Source organism: Coloeus monedula, assembly GCF_965178545.1.
Source record: "Coloeus monedula genome assembly, chromosome: 5".
NCBI lineage: Eukaryota > Metazoa > Chordata > Aves > Passeriformes > Corvidae > Coloeus > Coloeus monedula.
This window is the reverse complement of record NC_138785.1, coordinates 2,002,507-2,029,430: the sequence shown is the minus strand read 5'-3', so window position 1 is coordinate 2,029,430 and position 26,924 is coordinate 2,002,507. Positions and strand designations below refer to the sequence as shown.

Below are 26,924 nucleotides of genomic sequence, written 5' to 3'. Positions count from 1 at the left end.
TGTTAATTTAGTAACAATAGTGCAGTACTTCAAATGACAAAACGTGACTCAGTGTCATAAATCTGGGCAAACTTTTAAATCTCGATTTTAATTTGGATTTTCAATTTACTCCCATTTTAGCACAATTTGCTAACCTGGCCTCATCACCACAGTCAAAGAAATATTGTCTTCAGCCACTAGGATTCAGAGTGTGTACCTACTGTAAGAGCTTCTGAAAGGCAGGCCTTAGGAAAAGGCCTCCCTGGAATCTCTCTACAATGGCACCACTTGCATCTTCAGACTGCTGTTGTTATGGCCCCTCCCCGTGTTTGAATATCAGATCAGCAGTCTGTGCCATTCCAAGTGCCAATCCATTCACTTATCTCATCCTTACTTTCCAGAAATTCAGCCTTGTCATTCACTTTGATAAGCCCATATTTTATCTTGCTGCTCTGCACAAGAGATGCCTGTCAGAGCTTCAGAAACAGCGAGGACAATTACCTTAAAGGTGGGGTTCTCATGGAAAAGAGACTGAACTAAGCAGAATGTGCCATGTAAGGTAAAGCACCTTTGACTTGTCATCCCTTCTGAGGAAGCTGACAGAGCCAGAAAAACTGCATTTAGCAGGCAGTTTGCTGGATTCCACATAGGAAAGCTTTTGCCTGCTCAGCAACAGGTTTAACGTAATTTTGTTTTTGCAAAGCAGAATATGAATCAAACCTGCTGCTTTAACTTCTTGGTATGTGAACGTGCTGACAAACTGTGACCGCTGTCAGCTGCCTTTCTGGTTAGTGGTGTGCATTTATGGCGGTACTGAAAGTTGGGATTTAGCCATCGCTTTCGGCTCCGACCTTCTCCCTTTAACCCTGTGGACGGAGTTGGACAGTTCCCTCTGGGAACAGGGTTCCCTCTGAGAACAGGGTTTCCTCACTACTTTTTCCTGACGCCTGACAAAAGTGCAAGTTTCCATCTTATCATGGTTGCTGATACTGCATCATGACAGTACTTGTTGGCAGATGATTTTTCAGTCCTTGGGGCAGATAAAAGGCAGAAAGTGTTCGTTTAAAAGCAGACACTAGAAAACGGAGACAACTTGCAAGTCTAGTACAGTACCTCTACGTCCCTGCTTCTGGCAACTTCAGCAAAGTTTTCTTGTTGTTCTAGGGTTTTATCCACCTTGTCATCCGTCATGCAGAAACATCTTAACCGTGCTTCAATGGGATCGTGAGATTTGGCAAACACCACAAATTTGGCCATGTAGGGGACACAGATAATTTCTCTGTACACTTGGGAAGCAAAAGTAACAGATTCTTGCGTCTGCCGACAGTCTATCAACCAAAATCTGTAAAAAGAAAACAAAGAGTGGTGCCATCAGCAGAGAAGGATTTCAGAAAGGAAATTCCGTGTTTCCCCATCCTGGCAGCGTTAGCAGGTAACCACAGCAACTGGAGATAACAAGTCAGAATACAGTACAAAAAGAATTGTCACTCTTGGGTTTTGTCTCCCATCCCACTTAAAGGAAAGAGCAGTCAATTCCTCACACACAACAGCAAAACCTGAGGTCTTCAGGTGAACGTGAATGACTCTGTCTGCTGTGCAAAGCTGCATGCCACATCAGAAATTACTCCTATGTGAATGTAGCCACCAAGCATTTTCCAAGCAGTAACACGTCCTGTACCTTCTTTCCCAGCTACCACTTGAGTTTCTCTGTGGAGCTGATGCCATTTCTTTTCAGTAAAATCAACTGCGTGGGTGGGAAGCTCGAGTTTCCCAGCCAGCCGATGAAGGCGGAAGCCAGGAGAGGTCAGAGGCAGCCCAAAAGCTGCTCGGATCTGTAGGGGGTTACTCCTCACGGTGGATTCCACGGCATTGCAAGCCCAAAGCACACCTTTGGAGTGTGACCGCTCTGCACTTACTCATCTGCAGCTGAGCAACAGCGAATTTCGTGCTGTGCCGATCTTCAGAGTGCTTAACAAGCGCACTGCTCAAAAGCCCAGGCTGCTGACATTTGCAAGAGGGAAAGCATGTGTGCTACAGAAAGGCTCTGCACACTGATCCTTTCCTTTTCCTGCGTGGGAGAATTATGCTGTGCTGGATTCCACTGGAGAGGCCACATCCTCTGAGAAACCACCAGATGCCTCAGCGATTTGCTGTCAAACACCAGGGGCTAAAAAGCCCCAACAGTTATTAAATCTTTTAAAAGCTGCAGCTCAGGAAATGGAAAGCAAACATTGTGCCTCCAAGTCTGCAGTGTAATTCACGTGACAAATATATCTCTTTCCCAAGCTCATTTTGGACAGAATTAATTTATGAATGGTAAAATTGTTGTCCATCATTAATGACATAACTAGATATAAAAAAATTACTGTGAATAGCAAAGAGTCAGGAATTAGATGAAAAATCCCATTTTTTAACTTTACCAGCATTTCAAATCATGTTTGGGGCAAAGCAGGTAGTTGAACACTCATTTAGATTAAAAACAAGAGGCAGAGCCCATTAAAATCTCTACATGGAGCCCTGCCTGTATCACAGAATATTAACAATAGTGATCAATTTTCATGTCATCATCACGATTTGGAAAGATCTACTACAAATATGGATTGCAGGACCATAAAGTCCCACCCTCATTCTGGCTGTCTATCACGTGTAGCCGTTTGCTGGGGACTTCACAATTTTAGGTACTTAGACTCCTCCAAGTCTGCATCTTGTTTCCACACGTGGTTCTTAAATTAGCCTTTAATTCCCGCCTTCGCACAGACCTCTGCAGCAGCAGCAGCGGGCTGAATGCACTGTAAGATCCCCCTCTGGTGGTCACTGCTGTTACAGAAGAATGTTCAGTTACACCGAACAAGAAATGTGCATCAGCAAAGCAGCCAGCTTAACGGGAAAACAGCCCGTTCTCAACTGAGAAAGGATAAAAAAACCAATACTTTATTTCACCTAATGCTAAACTGGAGGTTGGACTGCAAGAGCTGATCTCATTTTAACACCGAACATGCTATTTCAATAAATAACAAACTTAATCTAACAGTAACAACTGCCCCAGACACTGAATGTTTGCACTGAATTTCATGGGCAAGTTATCCATGGTTCTTTTAACTGTTTGCTGGACTACACAGCCTAGATGGAATACTTTCTAGGTAATGAACTGCATCTCCTGTTACAGAGGAGGAGATTTTGGGGCATTTCTGTGATACACATCACAGACAGGATACAAACTAAAATACATACATACCTATATATTATCTTTTTTTAAGTGAAAAACTGCTTTCAGTAAGAAAGCAGTTAAATCTCATCACAAGAACAGACGCATGGAAGAGACGCTTCTAGACCCCACCTTTGTACACCTACAGGCCCTTTCTGCCTGACTTCTCAGTTTTGGATATTCTGGAAGTAATATCTCTTACAAAATGTGCAATGAGGTAGCCAAATAAGGGATTTCTGTTTCCATGGAAACTTGCATAATAATCAGTATCTCTGTTCATTCCACTCTCCAAACTAAAATAGTTTACCAGAAATATTTGTGGAACAAAGCCATGCATTTGAGACTATCCCTGTAAAAGCCCTGTTTGGTTGTGCAGGTACCTGGCAGACACGTTTGTCGTGAAGGAAACACATTCATTAACAAATGTCAGCGGTGTTGTCCCGGTGATGTCTTCCCATTGCGCAGGGGTGGTTCCTCCTGAAATGACAGAGGTTTAAAAATAAAATCAAAACCAAGCAAGTCAGCAACTTTTGGCTTCTAAGAAATATTTTACAGCTTTTAATTACCATGAAATCAGTAATAACTCCAGATATGCCCCTCCTTGGGTCCGTATTACACCACTAATGCTAGTAGGACTGGATGGGCTTACCCTGAAAAGACCAAGTCCCCAGATGATTTTTAAGTAACGAGCTCTGTAGCACAGGATTAAATTAATTAATTAAATTAAATGCTTGCAGCTCATTTCTGTCTCTTAAGGGAGACTGATGCTAAACACACTGGAATCATAGCAAGTAAAGTGTTTAACTCCAGTATTTTCCTCCCAAGCAACCTGCAACATTAAGTCTGTACTACGCTTACTCTGCCAGGCAGAGGTATGTTGGTTCCCAAGAAACAAACTGTAAGGAAAAAGCAAAAAAACCACCAAGCCCGAAGTCTGTGATTATATTACACATCTCTCGTCAGTGCAAACAACAAATGTTATTTATGCTACAAAGGAATTGTTTGTAAAGTAGTTTATTTTTCACAGCTTCTCGCCCCAGTCAGATTTCCACCCAGCTTCCCCTGGGTGTAATCAGTTCAGCATTTCCAGCCCCCAGGGACTGACAGTTTCATGAAGCACATGGAGAGCTCCAGGACTGGCAGCCTACCTGTTATGCTGCATAGTAACCTTAGAGTGGGTGTGTCGCCTCCATAGCCATTCATGAGCCCATCGCTGGAGGCCTTGGGCACGGGAATCGTCATTGTGATGGGCTTATGGAATTTCCTTCTCCTGGGCTCCAGTGTGACGATGGGGCTGAAGGTAGCCTTGTTGCCCAAAATCTTCTTTGTAAGTTCAGTGTGCATAGGTTGAGCCTTTCCAAAGCAAGAGGAAACAGCAGCACAGTTACTGAAAACAGTCTAATGGTGGGTAAAGAACTGGGTCTGTATATTGCCCACAAACCCCTTAACTTTTCAAATGGCACAATTTTCCATGAAAATCTGCAGATAGAAGAACTGACTGCCAGTGAGAAGGGGAGACCTCACTTTTTTACCTTTCCCATGCCTGCCTCTTCTTCCTATCCCCTTTCTTGCTGCTTATCAGGTTTTTACAGCATTAATTTAAATTCACTTAACCAGTAGCAAATGATAACCTGGTCACTTTTTCCCCTGAGAACAAACTCTGGGGTTTTACTGTGCTATTCAGCTACTCCCAGGACATTTCAACAAGCACAGTCTCCTGGACAAGGTAAATTACAGATGCATGCAGCAGGAGGACAGGATGGAGACAGGGGAAAAACTTCCCTGTCTCTGAGCAGTGAATTGTTACGCTGGTTGCTTCACACTGAAAATCTGTACATTTAATAATAGCAGCACATTTAATTATTGCAGCACTTTGTACTTGTATGATGTCTTTCATAAGAAGTATTTAGGAAATTCTATGACCTACACTAATATCAGCATCATCACCAAAATTGCTTCCCAAAATCATATAGACAGTTAATAGACAAGGCTCTGAACTAACCAGAAAATCCAAAGCTTTACCTCTTGCTTTGACTTTTGCATGGATTTTTTTTTTCCTTTTATTATTTTTACTAAAAGCATTGTAGACAACATAGAACACGATAAGCTGAATATGCTGGGTCTCCATTCAAAAAAGGTGATTTTTCACCAAAAATAAAACCAAGTTAAACTTTGTGAATGCTTCACTGTACCTGGAGGCCAACACGAATTCGCTTGGTGAGAGCCCCTTCTGGGAAGACTGCCTGCACCTGTGGGACCACAGTGCTGCTCAGCACCCCTCCCTCAGGCCCGATGAGGTTGCTGTCCTGTTTGATCCGAGACACCACTGCAAAGTACTGAGGGAAATCCCGGGTGATGATGCGGCAGATCCGCTTCTTCTCAAGCTCCTCTGGAGTGTCAAGTACTGAGTGCAAAAGAGGGAACGGTCAGAAGACCAGAGAGTTTCGGAGAAACCTTCAAAATGCACTCAACTTAAGTTTGTAAGTTTGGTGCAACTTACACAGAGTATTTTGTCTAGAAGTAACGGAAAAAAGAAACACACCCCATGTTCAGCTAAACCAGAGCAATCAAGAAAGGACAGATGACAGACAGAGCCACAAACTGAAGGGAGCTTCAGGCAGCAAACAGAACACATTGACAACGCCTCCAAAATCAGCAGCCAAACAAGCAAAGGGATTGGTTTCAGCCCCTTCTACCTCCCATATTTACAATGTCCTGAACTAGCGTGAATGAAACTAAACTTCGAAACAGTACCAAAATATGAGTTCAGCCTTAATGCTGTGAGTTGGGTTGTTTGCTTTGGCATTTGTGAGGTTTTTTGAAAAAAACCCAAATTAGTAACAACTTCCACAGCTCCCAGACAGCACGAGGCTGTTCTGTTCTCTCAGAAACAAAGAGTAGCCATGACTGACATTTCCTCCCACACACGGAGCTGCTCCAAAAGGATCAGTATGGTAATTGCCTTGTTTTGGAAGGATGTTTGCTATGGAAGCTTTTCGTTTAACACTACAAGGAGGAACGGGAGAAAACACAAGTCTGGTGTCTATTCTCAGCTTCAAGAACGGAGACATGCAGCCCATGCAAGGGAACTGAGCACCATGGTAAAAGCTGCTACCCCCAGGTACAGAAGTAACACAGGAGCAGGCTAAGAAACCAAGTGCCACTGGATACCTTCATCCATCCCATTCAGGATTTCGTTCAGTTCATCCTCAGTGTATTCACAGAAATGCTCCTTCCAGCTGTCCCCGTTCTCGCTGCGCAGGATCACCAGCTCTCTCTCCTTGCCACGCAGGGCAGCAAAATGGGGAATCTCCACAATCACAGGCCTGGCACAGCAACACAGCGCATTAAACGCACACAGGAGAGAGGAAGAAACAGGATTAACAGCAACTCTATTCAGTCTGCCACAAAGTCACCTGGAATTCTACCTATTTGGCTGGAATACTTTGGCATAATCCTAAACTAGTAGGCCACTAACACAGACTAGATTTTTACAGGGACCCAGTAAGTGCTGAAGGACAGATGAAAAAGTGCATTCACCTCTTTCCACAGTGTGAATGAGATTTGGTAAGATAATAGTGCTTATCTGGAAATTTGGTGATTGCTTTTGCAAATCCATCAAAAACTCATGCTCGTTTTACTTGTCACTACTGTCTGGGTTAACCTGTGCAACTTCATTTCAAAGAGAATCTACTGTAATGTATAGGAATAGTGGGACAAATTCTGATCTCACTTATACTAGTGCAAATCGGAATAATTTCATTGCAATCTGAAGGCAATTGTGTCCTGTGCCAATTTCACTTCTTTGTAATTCTATATATGCCAATGAATTTATTCCTGATTTACACCCTGGGAGAGATACATGAAGTCTGAGGAGATTGTCTGGGTTTCTACTGCAGTATAAGAGATAAGAATTTGCCTTGTTGCCTTGCAAGTCAACATCTGCATCAGCATATGTGCCCATATATATATACACACATATACAACACATATGTGTACATATAATATATCTGTATTGAGATATACATATACATACATACATACTCTTAGAAATAAGAGAGAAGATATAAAGGTATTTGTAGATACACTTCTCTAATTAGAGGACTCACACAGGTTACCATGGTACGTAGTAAATGCCATGTGTTCTATCACACTGGTGGAATCCAAAATACAACCTATTGATTGATCGGTCCTTGATACAAAAAAACAGTTTAAAATTTACAGTAGATTCTTTTTTTTCGTGTCCCAATCCAGGTTGCTTTGCTACAGACATCAAGCACAGAACTAGGAAGATTTCATGCCAAAACAAAAATGAAGGCCACAGTACTTGAAGAAAAAGATACAAACATACCACCAAAACAAAACCACAAACCACAAAGGTTGAAAAATGGTCCACTAAGGGTTAAGTGTACAAAATTTCAAATGATAGAAAGGGACAATATCATGGGCATAATGACATAAAAAAATCATATTGCAGAAGGAGGAGAAGAATGGGGAGGTCAGCATCCATCAATTTGTTTCAAGTCTCTCCTACCCAAGGAATTTGGTCCCAGGAGGCCCCAGCTGAAGGATTCGGCTGACCAAGCTTTCTCCCTCATTAAGTGGGGGAGGAGCCGTAGGCAGATGAAGTTTACTGAGTACATCCAAAGCAGCAGTGAAAGAAAGAACATAAATAAACTTTATGTATTTTTTGTGCCAGAACGCCAGTGCCACTGTCTGGTCCACAGAGTGGAATTAGGCTGTACACTGAATAAGGTTCCGTCCTAGCCAAGACAATTTGGTGACCCAAATCAGAAAATGAGTTTTTTTCATTTAGGATCTTTTCTTTCTTATGGAGGTTTTGGCCGTGTACTCAATGGGAGCAGGATCTGGACATAAGAATGCACTTCTGCAAACAGTACAGTCATTTTCTGATCTCACTGCCAGCAGAACACCTTGGAAAACGCTTGCAGGAAGGGCACAAAGATCTGAGAATGAGTAAAATACACTATATGCTTGTCTCGCAGGGGAGACACTCTCATCAGATAGGAAAACCATTAAAAAAGAATGGGAAACATACTTAAAATCCATTTGTGTGACAAAGACTGAATGTGACAGCACAGTATTTCTTCTGCTCTTTAGATTTCTTTCTCCTTCTTTTTAGAAATGACCAAGATGTGAAAAGAGTAAATGGCAGCACTAACAAAGATGGTGGCTCTGATGACTGCCTGTTAAAACAGGATTTTAAAGCAACTGAGTTGCTTCCAAAAGGATTTAAACTATTGCTGATTACAGTCACTTTTTTTAGTTTCTGAATGAAGTTATTTACTGCATTAGAAGGGGTTCCTTCAATCATCCACTTTCGGATGCCACAGGAGATAGGAAGAATAGTTGATAAAACAAAGTTTCAAAAGTGCAGAAAACTGCTGCTTTCAGCTGAAAATTGCTAAAATGAGCTCAGCAGCAGACACAAATCTGATCTTTCTATGGGGTTTGCATCATAGGAAGAAAGAAATGGCCAAAAAATTCCAGAGTTGTCCTACCGCTTAATTTAGCAATTTCAACCCCAGAAAAATCAATGGCACTGTGCTTCCCTGATAGTCCAAATTACCGATACCACAACACAAGACTCTAAAATAAGCTCCTGTACCTTGCGTTGTGCATGCAGCAGGCTTCACATTTGGGGTTTAGATCAGCCTAGTGCTATTAATTTTTTTAATATAGTATGAACTGCCTTTTCTGGATGCAAAAGTCTTTTCCCACTGTAGTATCACAACGCTGAGCAATAATTATATCCAAAGAAGCACATGAACCATAGTGCTGGTGGTTCAAATACCCATTTTGAACAAGAAGATGTAAAAGCTTTGCGAATCGTTCACTGACAGCTGCTCTGCGTTTCACCCGACTGCTCTGTTTGTTACCACAAACTACAGAGACCTTTCTCAGTTCAAGTTTGCCAAAGGAACCATTTCAGTGCAACGCAAACACAAAAAAAGGCTGAAGGTTTCCCTTCGGGCCACGCGGCCCCCCTTACCCAAGGAACTGAGCCCCAGAGGGTCCCACTTCGATGAGGCGGCTGGCCAGCCCTTCTCCCTCCACCATGGGCGGCATGGTGGCCAGCCTGTGGCGCTTCACCAGCCGGCACGTCACGCGCGTCGGCGCCGTGCACTTGCGCGGGGGGATGATGATGCGCAGCCCGTTGTGCCGGCAGCCCCGCATGGCGCCGCCACGAGCGTCCACCATGAAACTCACCAGGAAGCTGCAAAATCAGGGCAGACAGTGAGATCCAGAGCACATCACCAATTCCCTTGGTTATGTTCCACATACGTGCCAAACAACGTATGTAAATAGAGCTCTTGCTCAAGAGGTACAATGAGAAAAAGCCTTTCTCGCATGTGAAGCACCAAATCATGCTGAGTTCATTAATAATTAAACTGGCAACTGCTACCTAAGAGTTCTTCACAGAAAGTCTTATTTCACAGTGCTGCTGTTGGTAGAATACCAGCAGACACTAATCAATGTGAACACATGTACCTATTCCAAAGTGCAATTATCGCTACTCTGGACCTGCAAGCAGCTGTTATTTTAAGTTGGCACTCTTTAAATATTTCACAAGCAAATACATCTTACTGAAGAAAATTATTTATGATTCAAAAATATAAAGCCAATTCTGATTGGATGGCTCAGGGATTTTTGGAGTAGTTTTAGATTCTCAATATAATTTTCTAGTTACTTGATAAAATGTAATTTCTTAGAAAAATGGGTTTGGATATTAAAAAAAATCAAATTTCATTCTGGAATGCATAAGTACAATTCACACTCCATCAGTGGGGTTACCACCTATTTATATAAAAAACCCCAGCATGTCATTATGGTTTGAAGACAAATTTGGGGGTTTGGTCAAATGAGAAGAGCTAAAGTCACTATATAAAGATTTTACTTATGGATTAGGGGTTTTCTGTGTTACCTTGCACAGCAATACAACGTCCCACTGGAAAACTTAAGAGATGCAGAAAGCCGTCTACAGAGAACCTGCTTCTAGCACAAGGTAAATCATTGATTACTTTTTCTTTAAAAGGGAGAAAAACATTTCATTTTGTTTGGAATTTCTCTTGTGCTGAATTTTTTGTAGTTCCACATATAACCAACAGGTAGATTTTGAAAGATTGGGGACATTCTTGAGAAAGGTGTAGAACTATTTCAATTTTTTTTCTGGTTTATCACAGGATCATGCCTGATGTGGGATGGGAATGTCAGGTTGCTGGAAGTGAAAATAAGAGTAGATGAGACAGAACGGTGTCAGGCCTACTTCTAGCCACTAAAATAGAACCAGCACAATGGGGAGTCGCAGAAATGCTACTGAAGGGACCTGCAATAGAGAACAGCCCTTATAACAGGAGTAATAAATACAGGGATTTTTCCACTGCCCCCTTGACCGTTCTGTGCAACAAACATTGCATCCATTCATTGTCCACACAGCTACAAGAATTCCACATGCTGTAAAAACACAACACTCGACACACCGTGCAGGTCAGAGATGGACGATGGGAAGGAGCCACAAGCGCCAGTCGGAAGCACACCATGCACCACGGATGCCAGTCTGTCTCACACATGCAGGCTCCTAGTCTACTGCCATTCAGATACCTCTAGGCTTTGCTTAGGGTAAAACTCTGGGTAGTACAACCATTAGCTCATTCCTTAGAGGTTGGTGATTCTGTGATTTTAACAAGGGGGAAAAAAAGAAAATGAAAACATTTTACAGCTTTGATTGTCTGGGGATTTGTTGAGAAAAATGGGAGCTTCCTTCACAAAATACATTCTTTGTACATGTTAGAGCACAGATGAAAGAAGAGCTTAAGAGACACTAAATGCTCAGTTGTTGTACTAATGCTTTTGGCTTGCACTGCAATTGCCCCTGAAGTGCATGAAGTAGTGTTATCAAAGTGGTTCTGTGTGATGTTTCAGAGAACGTGTCCAAGTCTCCAGTACAATGGGTGTGTTTGTGGCAGCCAGCGACACTGCTGGAGGAAGAGTTTCTCATTTTAAAGCTACTGCTAAGAGCAACACAAACACATCCCCACAACTACCAGAAGCTAATGAGAGCTCTGACTGAATTAAAGCAGCATTCACATTTTTCATTGTGCAAGCTGTCATGAACAAAATATTTAGGGTTCAGTTGTTTTCATTATTGACATGATACTCAGGATTGTATGCTTTAACAAGAGAATCACCTTCTTTTGCTGTCCATCGCTAAAATATTACTAGTGGGTCACCTGCTGTCCCATGTTCTCCTTGGGTTATCTCCCTGTGTGTGTCAGCAATGCCAAACCCGTTCTTCACAGATAGAAGAACACAGACATGCCAAAGGTGAGGATCCAAACCGAGCAATTTCCCTTCTGACCCTTCTGGGTTCTTTTTTTAGTATGGCTGTGACTCCTTCTTTCACTTTGAGTTTATTCAATGTGTCTGCTGGGTCAGTAAATCTATCACCAAGTCTATCTCACTTCAGTCACCTCTCACTGAAACCAACAGTGGCTCTAAGGAGTGGAAAAACAGGCAAAGGTAAGTCTCATCCCAATGAGGAAGTGGACACAAAGATAACAGTGCTAGGATAAAACCAGCAGGATAATATTATTATTATTCACTGTAAAAACACAGCTGTTTCTATCATAAAGAAGATCTAAGGTAGTTATTCAGACAGCACAGAAAGATTAGTGACAATTATCTCATGAACTATAGAGGAGCCAGTTCCCAAACCCAGGTATGGAATACTATGGAATTGCTGGAAAAGAGATTTTTGAGACCTAGCATGAATATAGTGCAAAGGGAAGAAACTGAAGGGGAAAATTTCTCAACTCTAGACCTGTGGCATAATCCTGGAAGGACAGAACACTGACACAGGGTTTGCAGACACAGTGTGTAAAAATGCATCCTTTTCCACCGTACCACCCTGTTCATTTCCCACCTTTTTGCTACATTCATTTTTTCATCCACTTATTTAATCCAATTTTTCATCCTTTTTTTAAAAAGGAATCAGCACATTTCACGTAATTTTGGCTGTCCAAGAGAGTGAAGCACTTAATTCATAAGAAAGCATTTTCTGAATCACAGCAGCCTCTTTTTCTGCCTATTTGCTATATAATAGGGCATCTGAATGGTGCCATTGCTGTTCCAGGACCAGAAAAGCTTTTCCTTTTTGAAGGCATGTCTATCAATATACAAATAATTCATACAAAACTAATGCATGACATAAAAGATGCTTTCTGAAATGTGCATTTAGGAAAGTGAAAAACTTGTATGACTAATATAAAGTAAATGTGAAATTCAAACTAATTATTTTGTTGCCCACACATACATACATTATTTTTCCTCTTCCACCTGTGTTACCAAGTGTTGTTAAGTGACAAAACTGAGATAGGAAGAGATTGCACTCAACAAACAACACCAGCAGGAATAAATGGCAGATGACGCCATCACTCTGGGCAGTGATACCTTATCATGCTAAATTCCCATGGTAAAAAAGAAAATAGCACATAACACTATCATAGGAATAACCCTAACATCCCATATACTCCCTGAAGCTAAGCAGCAAACTCGGAGCTTACTCCACCTTCCAGCTGCATGGAGCACTACTACAGCACTATCAGCCATCTATGTACAGAGAATCAAGGGGAGAGGGATCATTGAAGAGAAACACAAATAGTAAAGAAGAGTTCAAGAGGAAAAAAAAAGAAAGAAAAACCCCAATAATAAAAGGGACTAAAGGAACTTAAATTTTAAGTGATGATTCAAAGTCAAAGCAGATTGCAGGTTAAAGCTGCATCTTTCCCAGTACTAAGACAGCCTTTGAGTAAGTTTCATTTCCAGATTTAAAGATTCTGTTAGAAATGAAGCACGACACAAACTTGTGACCCTGGCAGTCTTGCAAATTGGATCAATACTGAGATTTCCTGAGCTTTGGCAAGGTGGTAGTACAACATAACAGACAAATTGGTGAAACAAATCAGGTTTGGGGAAATCATTGCCTTCTCTCTTTTAAAGAGAATGAAGGGGAAATCAGGATTATTTTTCTAAAGAAAAAATGAAGTACAAACACAATTATTTTACAGGAATCAGTTACAGACTGCAGGGGAGTCTATATGTGCTTCTGTTAAACACACAGCAGTCAGCTCAAGCATCATCAATTCTCTCTCACTTTAGCAACCTTACTCATAAATTGGAGAGGCCATTTCATTCTCTTCAATTTCAGAGCAATTAAGAACTACAAGCTTGCCATATGAAAAGTATATCAAATAACACTGGCTGGAGTGGCCTTGTGGTTGAGTACACACACAAAAGGCCTCTCAATCCTTCAGGCTATTTCCACGCCTTCTACAGAGAGCACAGCAAACAGCTCTCGGTGTTTCTACGTGATCAAAACACAGACAAAATATATGCACTGGATAGAAGAGGCAAAAAGTTGGGGTGTATTTTCATGAAGTATTTGTACTTTAGATCTGAGCCTCAGTTATTACCTTTGCTAATTTTATTCATATAGAATTAACTTGGGTTTATTCTGTACGTATCCTCACGTGAAAGGTAACAGCAGAGGATGAACAAAGACACTGGAAACTGGACATGTCAGTGCTGAAGGGGGTGAAGGAAGCCGCTTGTTGTGTGCTTTGTGACGAGTCCCTGTTGTGTCAAGAGCTTTGCAGAGGCACAGTTTCAGGGGGCTGTGACCACAAGCGTGGGGGCACTCATTCTGCAGAGTCACTGCGAGAGCCATGCAAACCCAGCAGGTAAGGGAGCTTTCTAGGACAGGCAACAGTTCTTGGAACACATGGAACCAAAAGAGGCAAAGTCTCCACCACCACTTCCATACGTCAGGCTTGGGTATGGTTGCTCTTCCCAAACAGCTGGGCAGGCACACATGCGCTCGGCGGGTAGCAGGGAACACAGCTCCAACCAGAGCACACCCAGTGTAGACACAGTCAAAAACTTCTCAGCACACAGTATCTCAATTTATAAAAGAAACTGGGAAACAAGGAGATAGCAGCATTCAGTGTTAGTCGCAGTGTGAGAAGCAGAAACAAACAACCAGGGTGCTTCAGCCATTGGAAAGTGTTCAGTGGGAGAAGGAAACCAGAGAGGCTGAAACTCAGAAAAAAGGCCCTGATCCAGCTCCCACTGAAATCAACAGCAAAGTCATTCAACTACCCCAGAGTACTTTCCAGCAGGCTCCAACTATGCCATCCAGAAACAAGGCAAAATTCACATTCCAGGAGGACAAAAAACATGATCCTAACCACTACAATATTAACTCCTGATAACATTCTCTTCCCTGCATCAGTCAGCTGCTGAGAAATTCAGTGACATGGCCTAAAAATATGGGTATGTAGTTTAGGGGTTTAATTAGCCACTTTATAATTTTGCAGACCTTAATATTTAAGGTGATTTTCACCTTTCTAGGGTTAGGCCAAAGGAAGTGAAGAGGTACTGTGCCAGTTAACACCCAGTTTGCCAAGGGAAGATAAACTCCTTTGGGAAGGTTCACCTTCAGGTGTTCTGTGCAGGATGCAATGTGCCAGTGGTTCAAGCACTGATCGACTGTCACACAAAAAATATGGGTGGCATGAAAAATAAGACATCCTAAGTCTGGGCTGTTATTCTACTAGTTCATACATGGTGGCGCATTTTGGAAAATGTGGCTTAGAGAGTGGCTCTGCAATATTCTTTATACAGACACATGAGATAAAAGGCCCCATTAAGTAGTAGAACAATTACAGTGGTTTGTGTTGAATTACTGGGGGGGGGAATTACATCTTTAAATATTAATATTAAACCATGCCACCAACAAAGAAAAGGTATTGGTGAATACATCAATGGTTAAAACAATCTAGGATGGTATAAAGAGCTTTGTTAAGACTTTTAGCAGTAGGCTTATTAAGTCTCCAGAATTGTTTTGTTATAGATGACAGAGCAGATGGGAGAAAGTGGACACTTACTATAGGAGAAAAGTAGTGCCATATGTAACTACTACTGCTTGTTAGATTTTTTTTTTCTCTTGGCTAATGTGCACTATCAAAACACTAAAGCATCCTCAAGTGAGGTAAGAGGGGAGGATAAATAGGGTGGGTGAGAAGTGCAATGTATTAAAGAAAGAAATTATGCACAAGTTCACCTGCTGTTGTCAAGATCAAGACATGGAGAAGAGCATCTGTAATAGAATAGATGGTTTAACATCAAAAAGGAAAAGAAAGGGGAAAAAAAAGAATGAGTTAAATGAAATACTGAAATACTGGAAAAATGAAACAGATTTCTAAACCAAACATATGAACATATACATATATATGCATACTCATCACATGTGGGAAGGCAGAAGTGAGTATGGAAAATAAGCCTAGATAAACGTCAGTTCCAAGTGGTCACTACCAGTACAGCAGTAAAACTGGAGGGATCAGGTTTCTCTATGGACATTCTCACGCTGGAAGCCAGACATCTAAAATGCACAATTGGATTCTGAGTAAAACTTTCAGAAGCAGACACAGCGAAATGCTACTTGGTTTAGATATCCACATCTAAAATATGGACCATGGGATATCAAAGGGTAAGGAACCTAAGGTAATTCCAGCCAGCCTTCCTGATAGCACAATAAATCATGTTTTTCTTTTCTTAAAATCCTCTATCAATACATCGTCCTCCACTTCCTTCCATTTCAACATGTTTCTTGTCCTCCTTTTGTTCTACAAAATGACAAATTTCAAACTCTCATTTTCACCTGTTTAGGCTCTTATTAATCACTTAGTGTCACATAGACAATTAGTTTTCCAATGTCCCTTTTTATTATATGGATCTCCATTGCCATTTTCTTCCATTAACATGCTTTGCTATTAATTAAACACTCACTGTTTTTCCTCATTTTAACTTTCCAAACGAAGGTCATAAAACTACAGCATAATTTGAAATCATTTAGACTTTCAGATTTAAGAAATGACTATCAGCTGGTCGCTGCCAGGTCCTGTTTCCGTAACAATTTCCAGGAAATCAGTCTCACATTGGGGAAAAAAAAAATTACGGATTCAAAATACAACACTTCAAATATATTTTGTTTACCTTGTTAGCAAGGATCCAGCCTCCTTTTTTGCAGACATGCAGCTAAGAATGATAATTCACATTATTTGTCACAGTACAAGCTGCCCAATCCCTCATCTTTTCATTGATGGAAACAACAACTTCCAGCAAGTTAAAATCACTAATAATATCCCAACTGTTTAATTTATTTCAAGATACAAATAGTGATACACTTTCACCATCCGTTAGTCAAATAGGGACTTCTTCAGCAAATTTTATGAAAGAAATCAGCATCTTTCATCAAACAGGAGTTTTACTCTGAGTCAGAGTTGGAAAGCCTGCAGAGCTGCTGCGTATCTGCTCTAGAATAACAAAAATCAGGTTAATATCAAAGCACGGACCCAAAGCGCCTTCCTCACAGCGCCGTGATCCCGACAACATGTCAGATTTGCTCTCTTAACTACAGTGCCTCTACAAAGCTGTCAGGAAATTTCTTAGACACACAATCTATACAACTAATTTCACTGTATCACCAGAACACAGGTACGAGAACAACACAGTTTTGCACACCATTAATACTTTAAAAATCTTACTGTCACCCTTATCTTCACCATTCATGCATACTCTTATGGGACATGCCAAGCAATGTCTAAATGCTGCAAATCTTTCAGTTCAGTGATTTTTTTTTGCCTTCCAACCTAATAAAAATACACATGTTCTTCCACAATAGGATATTGTGTGGTGTGAGACTAAAGCTGTGAAACCTATTTGCATTTATGTAGGCAGTAGTTCTATTTCTCACATTTCAGCAGGAAATTATAAATGATATCCCCTAATATTACCAAGCAGAGTCATAAAACTCTATCTTATTGGATATTTAGCACCCAAACTTTTTGGCATACTCAGAGATCCTTAACTTTGCTCGATATGTCAGATCAATAAGTTTTATCAGAAGAAGCAAATCTGATCTGCTGAAAGGGAGTTTACGTGCAGGAATTCGTTCTTTTTTCTTCAGCCAAAGTAGGAAACTATTTGGAAACTGTCAGCTATATAAAATGACCAGGAGACCTTTATGTTGAGATTTTGAGCCTCCCAAGTGTGTTACCTCTTAGGAGAGAAATATTGTTGCGGTTTCAAAATGGTTGCCAAAGACTCTGACCAAAGAACTTACTTTTTCTTCCTTCCTGATGAAATTATCAACATATTGAAGGAACAGTTATACTTAAATTTTAGATGAATGGTTAAAACATTTTCCCTTCTGCAATTTCAGACACGGAAGAAGTTTTGGTCAGTTATACAAAGGCTGAAATATGTGCCTGTGAAGGTCCACACTGAGAGAACAATTCTCTCTGAATTTATCCTTTTGCCTGGGGGTGTTACACTGTGATCCACAGAAACACTTCCCTACAATGGGAGATCAGTAAGAACCCTACAGCAATTTGGGGCTCTCCACTAGAGTGGTGCAGGGAGAGAAGTGTCATTTCTCTCCTCAGATTGTACAGAATACAAACTTACTACATTTGGAACAAATAAATTACTGTCTAATACTTGGCTGATGTGTTATTTGACAAAAGCACCATCTGAATTCAATACATTTTCACTGTCTTGGGCAAAACCAAGGCCACACCCTTGCACAGGACCACTAAAAACATCTATCTATGATTTTTTTGAAAATTTTAAGAGTTTTCTTTCAGGACAGGTAAATACTACTTCACTGCATGCCCCTTAAATGTCAGCAGTGCTGCTGCTTCGTAAGAACCCACTAACAGTGTGTGTCTGCATGTGGAGGGGAGTGTGGGTGACAACAGGGCTATGAATCACAAATACATTTGCTGTTCCAACAGAGTGAGTGCAACAATCATGAACTTCTACAACTGTTTCACTTTTAAAATAAGGTCTTACAAGCAAAACTCTAGTAGTCAACGTACTTTTCTAAGAAAACAGATGCAACACAGTTTAGGGTAACTTAATGACTCAGACCAATCCAAACAAGATAAAAATGAAGTGTTGTACAGTCTTTTTCAAAGGCTGAGGCATTGTAATTAAAGGTTTCTTTATTACAATCTTTAGTGTCAGGTTAGTGTGCATATATAGAAAGAAGAACGTAATTTGTATCGTGTTAGAAGTCACTATTTCATAGAAGGCCACAGAGAGTATTGCTCCTATTAAAATCAGGTATTTTATCACTACCACAAGCATCCTGGTCATCCCAAAAGATGGGAATATCACTCATATTTTTTAAAAGAAAACCACAAAATGACTGCACGTCCAAGAAATAAATGCCGCCCTTCTAGGAAGTATTTAGTTCATCCTCTGCAATCACAGGAAAGACCTACCTTTGTGAAAGAGAAAACTAATACATCCTTTGGAAAAAATCTGTAAACTATTGAGGGTTTAGAATAAAGCACCAAAGCAATTTTAAGGCTTTCATACCAGCATATATATAAACACATACATACTTCACATATTAAGTATTTTCATTTCCTTTGTTCGTTTTGGAGCTCATGAAAAGCAAATCCAAACAGCACTGGTCACAATCAACTATCCTACAATCAGCTAACTAACAAACTTCTCATCTATGTCACATGAGTCAATTTGGGAATATTGTTCCTCCTCTAGATCAGGACTGCCTGTCATTCCAAACAGGACTCCAGTACTATTTTTTGAAAATACAGACTGTAAGATAGTGGCAAACTCATTTGAGATTAAAGAAAATAATCCTTCCCCTTGTGCTGTCCAGTCATGCTGTGTACAGAGCCCACAGAGATTGAACGCTTTTTCATCACTCCAGTTTCTTCTGAATTCATTTGCACATTCCCCATCCAATCTGATGGCAGGGCAGAAGTGTAGAATTCTGTGTGACGACTAAAATGACTTTAAAATGCAGTAAGTAAGAGCATTTAAAACAAATGCAGTCACAGACTTCAAGGCCTGCCAGGATAAGGTTTGTACATATGAACTTGGCTGGGCCTGCATTTTAACCTGCCTTATGCCATGAGAGTGAGTTTGCCTAAATGCAAATACTTAGAGTCGGTTGTGAGAACACCTGAAGAGAGCGGTCAAATACGTGCAAAGCACGTGATGTTTAGGTTGCTTGTCTATTTGTGTAATTTAGACAGCAAACACTGGAGCCGGTGCGCACCTCCACTACTCCACCAGCATGGTAAGTACGCGCCATCTGAAGCGATTAAGCCCTCGGTCTTAATTAACTCCAAAAGGCACTGTACTTACTTCTCCACAAAATGCACACAAATGCTTGGTGTGTGTGTGTCGTTAATCACATTCATTCCCCTTGAACTTGACTGAGGGCTCAGTGACTTGCACTGATTTCAGTGAACAGTCTTGGTATTCAGGCTTGCTTGGTTGTCAGAGCTTAAGAGATGATAACAATTTATTGACAGCTCCAGGAGGCAATGAATTAAAATACAGCTCCTAGTTAAGCATTAGTTGAAGCTGCTGTCACTGCAGGTACTCTGTTTCTCTAGTGTAATGCTAATTGATAGACTCACCCTGAGTGAATAGGGCTGGAGGAAAGAGCCACATTGTCCAAGTTTTCAGGGCCCCAGCTTAAGCGATATGAATTCCTTTCCGCTTCTTTGGCCAGAGTTGTTACCTTGGGAAGCAAAATAAAAATGCCTTTTTACTACAATGAAATCAATTAATGACCGAAGAAATAAGATGTATTTTGCATAGTAGTGCCTAAAGCATTTAAACTTTTTTTAAAAAACAAAGGAGTACTAATAGCATTAAGATATTAGAAACACTTGTTGTACCATTTTGTATTTGCTTAAAAAAATCCTATGTTAGTGGTTTCAGTGAAATGATTGCTGTGATTTAACTAAGAAGGCATTTCCTAAATATCTTTTTTTTTTTTTTAACTACAAGCATGTTTCAAGACGGTATCTTTTACGACAATGGCTATAAGTTCATTACATTCCCTGAATATTTAGCATGACGGCTGTTAGCAACATTCAAACATCAGTTCAAATGGAGAACATTAAGAACACAGTCCCTGTGCTATATTCACACAGCTTATCTGGTTTTTGTTGGAATAGAGTTCAATACTGCACAGCACAATATGCCATTAAATATGCCTGGAAAATAGAGAGATTTGTACTCAAACAAACAAAGCAGCATACACCACACAGTCTCACCAGAACAATTTGCAGTGCAACCTTTCCCTATTTTCTGTGCAACCAAGAAGAGGGTTTGAGAGGTTTGCTCACCTGCTGGCTGGGGATGACCACGGTGTCGTCGATCATGGCGCTGTCCCGCAGGTAGGAGGCGTGGCTCAGAGTGTGGGACCTGTCGGAACTGAAGGACCGCAGGCTGGGAGGTTGGTAGGATGCCAGAGCAATGCATCAGCAGCACACAGGATGTTGCAAAGGTGTCATGACAGATCGAGTGGGAGAATGAGAAAAGCGTGCTATTAGCAACACCATGCAGCTTCCAGGGGGAGCAGAGCACAGTCAGGGGAAACACAGCTTCACACGCCTGTGTAGTGCCACCTGTCTGACCACGGGCCACAAATTTGCTTCCAAATGCAGAACCTAGAGATTAATCTAGATGGCAGTTTATTTTATACTCACAAATACTTCAGATTTGGCTTTGTGGCATGATGGTTTCCTTCTAATAAGGAGCATTCATTTCCATTAAGTAAGGCTCTTTGGAGAAGTTCTCTGCTGCATCACACAAGCAAACCACTATGGAAAACCAGAATGCTACCGCCCGAAGAAAAGCTGGAAAGGCTCTTTCTGAAGCTTCATTAGGACCTACCCTCTCCCCTCAAGCTCTAAGTAAGCCTGACACTGTCCCCTGGAAGGTACACACAGCAAGGTGAAATGCGGCCAGCTGCAAGCTCCTGTGTAAAACAGAATCGTCCTCTGAATGCCAACAGCATCTGCAGGGAGACAGCCCCAATGTGAGCACTGATCTCACTGTAAGCACACACAGCTCTACAGAGCAGCGGTTGCTGTAGCAATGAGAGGTGCAAGGCAGTAAATAAGCTGCTTCCAAGCACTGGCTCAGAATGTAACTGCAGTATCCACCAGCAAAAAGCAAAAAAAACCAACAAGTAAGACACCACAGAAGGACATATTCAGGTAAATGGGGTTTCTGCTACCAAATAGCATAAGTTTTGTCCTTTCAATATTCACTAGCTGAGGTATGACAACAGTGATTTTTAAAAACAGATCATCCACCTTCACTTGTTATGTGTGTACTCTGTGATGTTGATGTAGACCTTGAGGAATATCATACCCATCACTGAAGGAAGCAGTTCTGCGTTCCTGGCTTACACATCTGTGAGTAGTGCTCATAATGACTAACATGCTGGATCAGAACAATAGGCCGTTTATCCAGGCACACAGAGTTTTAAGGGATAATTCATTTTCAGCAGTTAGCAATAAAAGTCATGCATTCATTACAGACATGAGTTTCAAATGCTTTAAGTGCTTATCAAATACCATCTGATTCAGACCACAGCCTTTTTTCACAATAGCTACATTCACTCAGTATTTTTTGAATCCATTTGTAGGCGCAAATGTTTATCTTATTTTTATTAGAAATACATGACATTGAAGAATAATCAATGCCATTGATCATTGGCTTATACCAATGGCCTGTACAGCATTCCAGGGGGATTGTACAAAACTGGAAGTGAAGGTAGGCATTACACGACCATCAGCCTTCAGAAAGCCTTGAGAAAAAAGCAAGCCAAAAATGAACTTTTTTTCTTTGGTTGAAGAATGAGCCCCAGTAGCAGACCCCATTTGCCATCATTATCCTGTGTTCATTTCCATGTTTGACACCTCCAGCACACCTCACCCACAGCTGAGCCATGCAATGCTCATGAGTCATCATCCAAGCTGTAGGTTCTGCTATTGAGCTAACACCATGTCCTGGATAGATATCAAATGAAGGGAAGTCTGAACTGCATTTGGCTGGTTATCCTCAGGGTAATTCTGTCCATCCTCACCGCTACTACCACCCCTATGAGTAGCCCAGTGCTATTCACTGTGTAGTATCCATACATAAGCTCTCATAAATACATCAGGGGATGGGCTTTATCTGCAGACAGGGTAGGCATACATGACTGAGGTCTGCAGGTAGTTACAAATTTAAATTTCCTGCTACGCTCAATTTAACAGTGGAGCACTGGATCAGCTCAATGAAGAGCAAGCCAGGAGTTAAAAGGTCTGTGCTGCTCAGACTTAGGAATAAAGGTACTGATTGAAATGACAGTCCACTTACAGACTAAACATGGAATTTACTGTTTATTACTGTCATAAGTATTCAAGAATCCTACTAAATACAAAAAACTTACCTAAATCAGACACAAGACCAACATCCAAATGGACATTCTTCTCAAATGTGGTTGATAAATCTGAAGTCTGAAGAGCTGTGGGGCCAATAGCACTCAGCCCCAGAGACAGAACTGTGGAACCCATGAATGCTGCAAAGTTCCTGAACATAACAGTGTGTCTTGCCTGTGTGCACAGGCCCATATCACCCACCTCTAAGCCCTGAGTAGGGCCCTGGTGGTATCGAGAAACTAGGAGCAGCATCCCCAAGTTTCTAATCTGCTTGACTGAGGGACTTGCAGTGCACACTCACTTCCCAGCCTAGACAGAGACCTAACAAGCTCTAGTCCAGTTGAACAAATCTCTTGTTTACATGTGTGTATTTACATATGTTCTTTCAGAAGCTGAGAAAAAACCCTGGTGTCACTGAAAACTATAAATCAACCTTGAAAATGTTTCTCAACAGCAGCACCATTCCTTTGGTTCTCCAACTCAGCTTTCTGCATACAGCAGGCCTTCAAAGTGGATGAACAGCGACAGGTGCCACAGGAGGAGATAGAGACAACAGGTGTTCATGCTATGCAATACCTACCTGGGCATGATGCTAATGAAAGCATATGGAAAAGAAAAAAATGAAGGGGAGAGAGAAATAAAATAAATAGGGGAGATGGTTACAAATGAAAAATACATGTTTTTAAATCAAATTGTTTAATGCATAAAATTACATGAGTCTAGACTTGCTTTACTGAATTTCCTGAAAAACCAAAGTCATTATAATGCAGTGAAAATCACATTTAAAGGAAATGCAAAACAAATGAAGCAGTCTCTGTGAAAGTTCTTAAAATCAGTAACCTTTAGGTGACAGAAGATGAGACCATGGAATTAGAAAACACGTCCTTCTTTCTTGATTTCTCCCTTTAGAATTTTGCTTCATTTCAATATAATTTTGTTTGATACAGGATTTGAAATAATTTTCATACAACACAAAATAAACCACATCAGTGACATGTCAGCGAGAATCTACTGAAATCCACTGACAAGATTTAAACACTAAAATATTCTAAATGGGAGCTTAACGCTTGCCCGCAATCATTTGTAGACAACATCTTCAAATCTAAAAAACTCCCCAACTTTGTTACCATTGAAAGAATAAAAGCCTTTGATTTTAGGCATTCTGATGTAGTTCATAAACTTCCTCTGAGAGTTAAAAAGCCACATAGTCACTTTGTTCTCAGTGGACTCACTGGAACTAAAAACCAACAGAGACTCCAGGCTTGTAGGACCTGAATGATGGGATTTACACATGCTGTGAGGCAAACCAAACTGTTTCCTGACATCTTTTGTTCCAGAAGCAATTCACAGCCTACTCAAGTAAACAGAACGGATCCTACTGATTCCACTGAGCTTCGGAAACACTGCCAGAATAATGACCAAGACTGGAAAATGAGGCAGCTTCAAAATTCTGTTGCCAAGATTTCAACTTTTTGTCTTTTATTCCCTTTAGTGTACCCCAGTTCTAAAGGCAGTGAGTCTGGAGACGGTGCCGATTACACCCAGGAATGCCTGGGTTGCTATTCTGAACTAGAACAGTGGGGGTTAATCTGCCTGCTTGAGCCTATACACTTATGCTCACTAATGAAGGCTCTCCTTTTGGGAAGGGAACTCCATATTTTTTGTAGACTATAATGACACTCTCCAAAAAAAAAAAAAAATTTTTTAAAAAATTAAATCAAAGCTACAGACATTATTACTCCACAAAGACATCTAGGCTTAAGTTCAACTTGTTAAGATATAAGCAAATCAGTACGTTGTCTGGACTGAACACAGAAATGTTTCTGTTTTACTATTATTACAGTTGTGTCAGTAGAAGGACAATTATTCTCTTTCCTGCTAATTCAGTCATGAGCAATCAGAAAGAGTGGATGTGCTTGCTGACAATATACTCACTGCCAATCCAGTGCAGAGTGACCAAGTTCATTGCTCTTCTCCTGATATCTTGAGCCAGTAAACCACTCCAAAAAGTCAGCTCACCTGATGCTCAAAGCCCTGTCCACCCATCCCCTGACTCGTGACAGCAGAAGATGAAGACGACCACACCTTCCTCCTGCAAAGTGGTGACTGCCCTTCTGACACACTGAGTAAACAAATGCTGACCAGTGCACCCCAAGCAGAGAGACCCTGCAAAGGGATTTCACACACTTATAGCAAAACAAGCGCAGAATTGTCATGACAAAAGTTATGTATCCGAGCAAATACCTGTCCGAGCGTCCTCCTTCCAAGCTGTACCTCAGGTAGTTCATTCCATCTAAGAACTGGCTGCTTGGCAAAGAGTCATCTCCCAGCTCCCGGAGGTCTTCTGGCCTAAGGTACTCCCCTCCATCTCCTGTCATTGTGTCATCACCTGTAAATCAACCACACAAGGGATAAGCGCGCACACGCGTTTGATTCCATTGGCATGTCAGGATCTAACAGCTGCATGGCACAATGAACAGGAAGGCCTTTTCCACTCAGGAAACACTGCAAACCACAAGCAATGCATTTAATGAAACTGGCACATCAAGCAAGATACTTTAGAAAATAAAATTTAAATCAAGGCAATTAATCAATTCGATTTCATACATTTTTTGCTGTTGCACACACTGGCAAGGGGCACGTTTCTTTGCTATGCTCTAAAGCGTGGTCTTTCTGCTCCGTAATCCATTTCAGCTTTCTGGACACAGCTACACTGTATCCCAGCCTGACAGTTTATGGCTAAATATTATTTGACTGTAATCTACATGTTTTCAGATGAAAACATGTTTTCTGTAGCCTTAGGCCTTATAGTTGCAATGGCTAATTTAAACTCTACTATCCAAACTCCACATCATATGAGGCTCTGTCACCCATATTCCAACATCTTTCTGTGATCAGCAACAAAATTCGTATTTCTAGGACATGACAACATCCAGAAACTGGAAATAAGCTCACTTGCATCGATGGGAATGATCATAATCCATAATGAAGGATCGTGGGTTATCTGACACAGTAACCTTTACGCATATGCTCTGAATAATGAAATTTAATCCTTTTTTTTTTTTTGGTCCAAAATTCTTTTCCCCAGGAAATTCTGTCTATATGAAGTCACAGTTTGCTTTTCCCCAGCAGAATAACAAAACACATTCCATTGCCAAGCAACATGTAGATGTTTCTTTTCATTCCCACTTGCAAGACGCTTCCTCTCCACAGTTTTTGCCTGGATATTTCAGTCCTTTTCCTGCTGGTAAATTAGCGCTGTATGAGCCTGCCAGAGGCTTGGTATGACCCACAGAGCCACACAACTTGACCCCAGGCCACCAAGAGCTTCAACCCTTCTCATTTTCTAGGCAGTGTGGGCAAACTGAAGCTCATCTTGATACTTGTTTTCACAAAACAAATCAAGCTGTTTTTTCTAGCTTGAAGTTTCAGCTAAGAAATAAATAATTTATTATTTTTAATCTAAAACTAAGTAAACTTTGGGGGGGGGGGTATGGTTTTTATGCATACACAAATACTATGTGTAAAAATGAGCCTTGAATCTTTTCAGTATAACAACAAAAACTCTTGAAAATTCCGTCTGCCCACATTAAGAGGGAGAAACTGGGCACAGTTTCACAGAAAACAATAAAATGCATTTAATCATTTCATGTTTCCTGTCTTGTGACAGATGATGCCTCCTGTTTCCTGGGAATGTCACATTAAAAAGCACAGGGCTTAGTGAAAACTTGGAAGATAATAAGCCAATGCTGTTAATCAAACAGTAAAAGGAATTTCAAGTTATATTTCAAATAAACTAGATAATTATAATCATGCCAGACATTCCATTTATAATAGAAACAAAGGCAAAATCTTCACCACTTTCATCACACCCACAACCTTCAAAAAAAAACCCCAAAAACACCCCAAATCCAAAGTCTCCTCTGATTTCAGCTTTGGCCTCTCATCTGAGAGTTGTCAATAGCGGGGCTAAGTCGCAGCGTTTGATCTGATGGGACATCTGCAAACAGTAACCAGACCATGCACAGATATCTCGCAATAGCAGGCGAGGTCTGAGGGAGCTCCCCGCCAAGCCCCTGTGCCCTTCCAGCTTCCCTTCCTGAGATGAACACCCCAAACACGCAGTGCCTCCCAGCAGATGAAGAGAAAAAATAGGTAGTTAAGTCTAAATGACTGCATGTTCAGCTGACCTAGGGCTTCCTGACACAGCAGATCTTACCAGATGGTTGCTCTGTGGCGATACAGGAACTGCCCTTTTTCATCATGCCAGAAACAATCCGTCTGCCATCTCATTCCCCATCAAATTATTGCCAGGAACATTTCCACCACTTACTAACCACTTTGTGACAAATATAACCCTTGACACTGATGCTCCATGGTTTGCAGTGGCCATC

The 26,924-nt window shown here is 41.0% G+C and overlaps 1 protein-coding gene across 2 annotated transcripts in view; it reads right to left on the bottom strand.

Annotated features, from left to right (window-relative positions):
• The window catches only part of ANK2 (ankyrin 2), a gene marked incomplete at its 5' end in the record, with an annotated part of 129,831 nt that overhangs the window by 28,006 nt on the left and 74,901 nt on the right, over window positions 1-26,924 (bottom strand). Inside the window, 9 exons of one of the 2 annotated variants that reach the window (XM_082282025.1) lie at window positions 1,093-1,321; window positions 3,565-3,661; window positions 4,333-4,537; window positions 5,377-5,588; window positions 6,356-6,510; window positions 9,198-9,422; window positions 19,726-19,829; window positions 20,443-20,545; window positions 24,775-24,919. In XM_082282025.1, the coding sequence (XP_082138151.1) occupies window positions 1,093-1,321; window positions 3,565-3,661; window positions 4,333-4,537; window positions 5,377-5,588; window positions 6,356-6,510; window positions 9,198-9,422; window positions 19,726-19,829; window positions 20,443-20,545; window positions 24,775-24,919 (1,475 nt within the window). The remainder of the gene's footprint in view (window positions 1-1,092; window positions 1,322-3,564; window positions 3,662-4,332; window positions 4,538-5,376; window positions 5,589-6,355; window positions 6,511-9,197; window positions 9,423-19,725; window positions 19,830-20,442; window positions 20,546-24,774; window positions 24,920-26,924) is intronic. The other variant, XM_082282026.1, reaches the window with a different exon arrangement.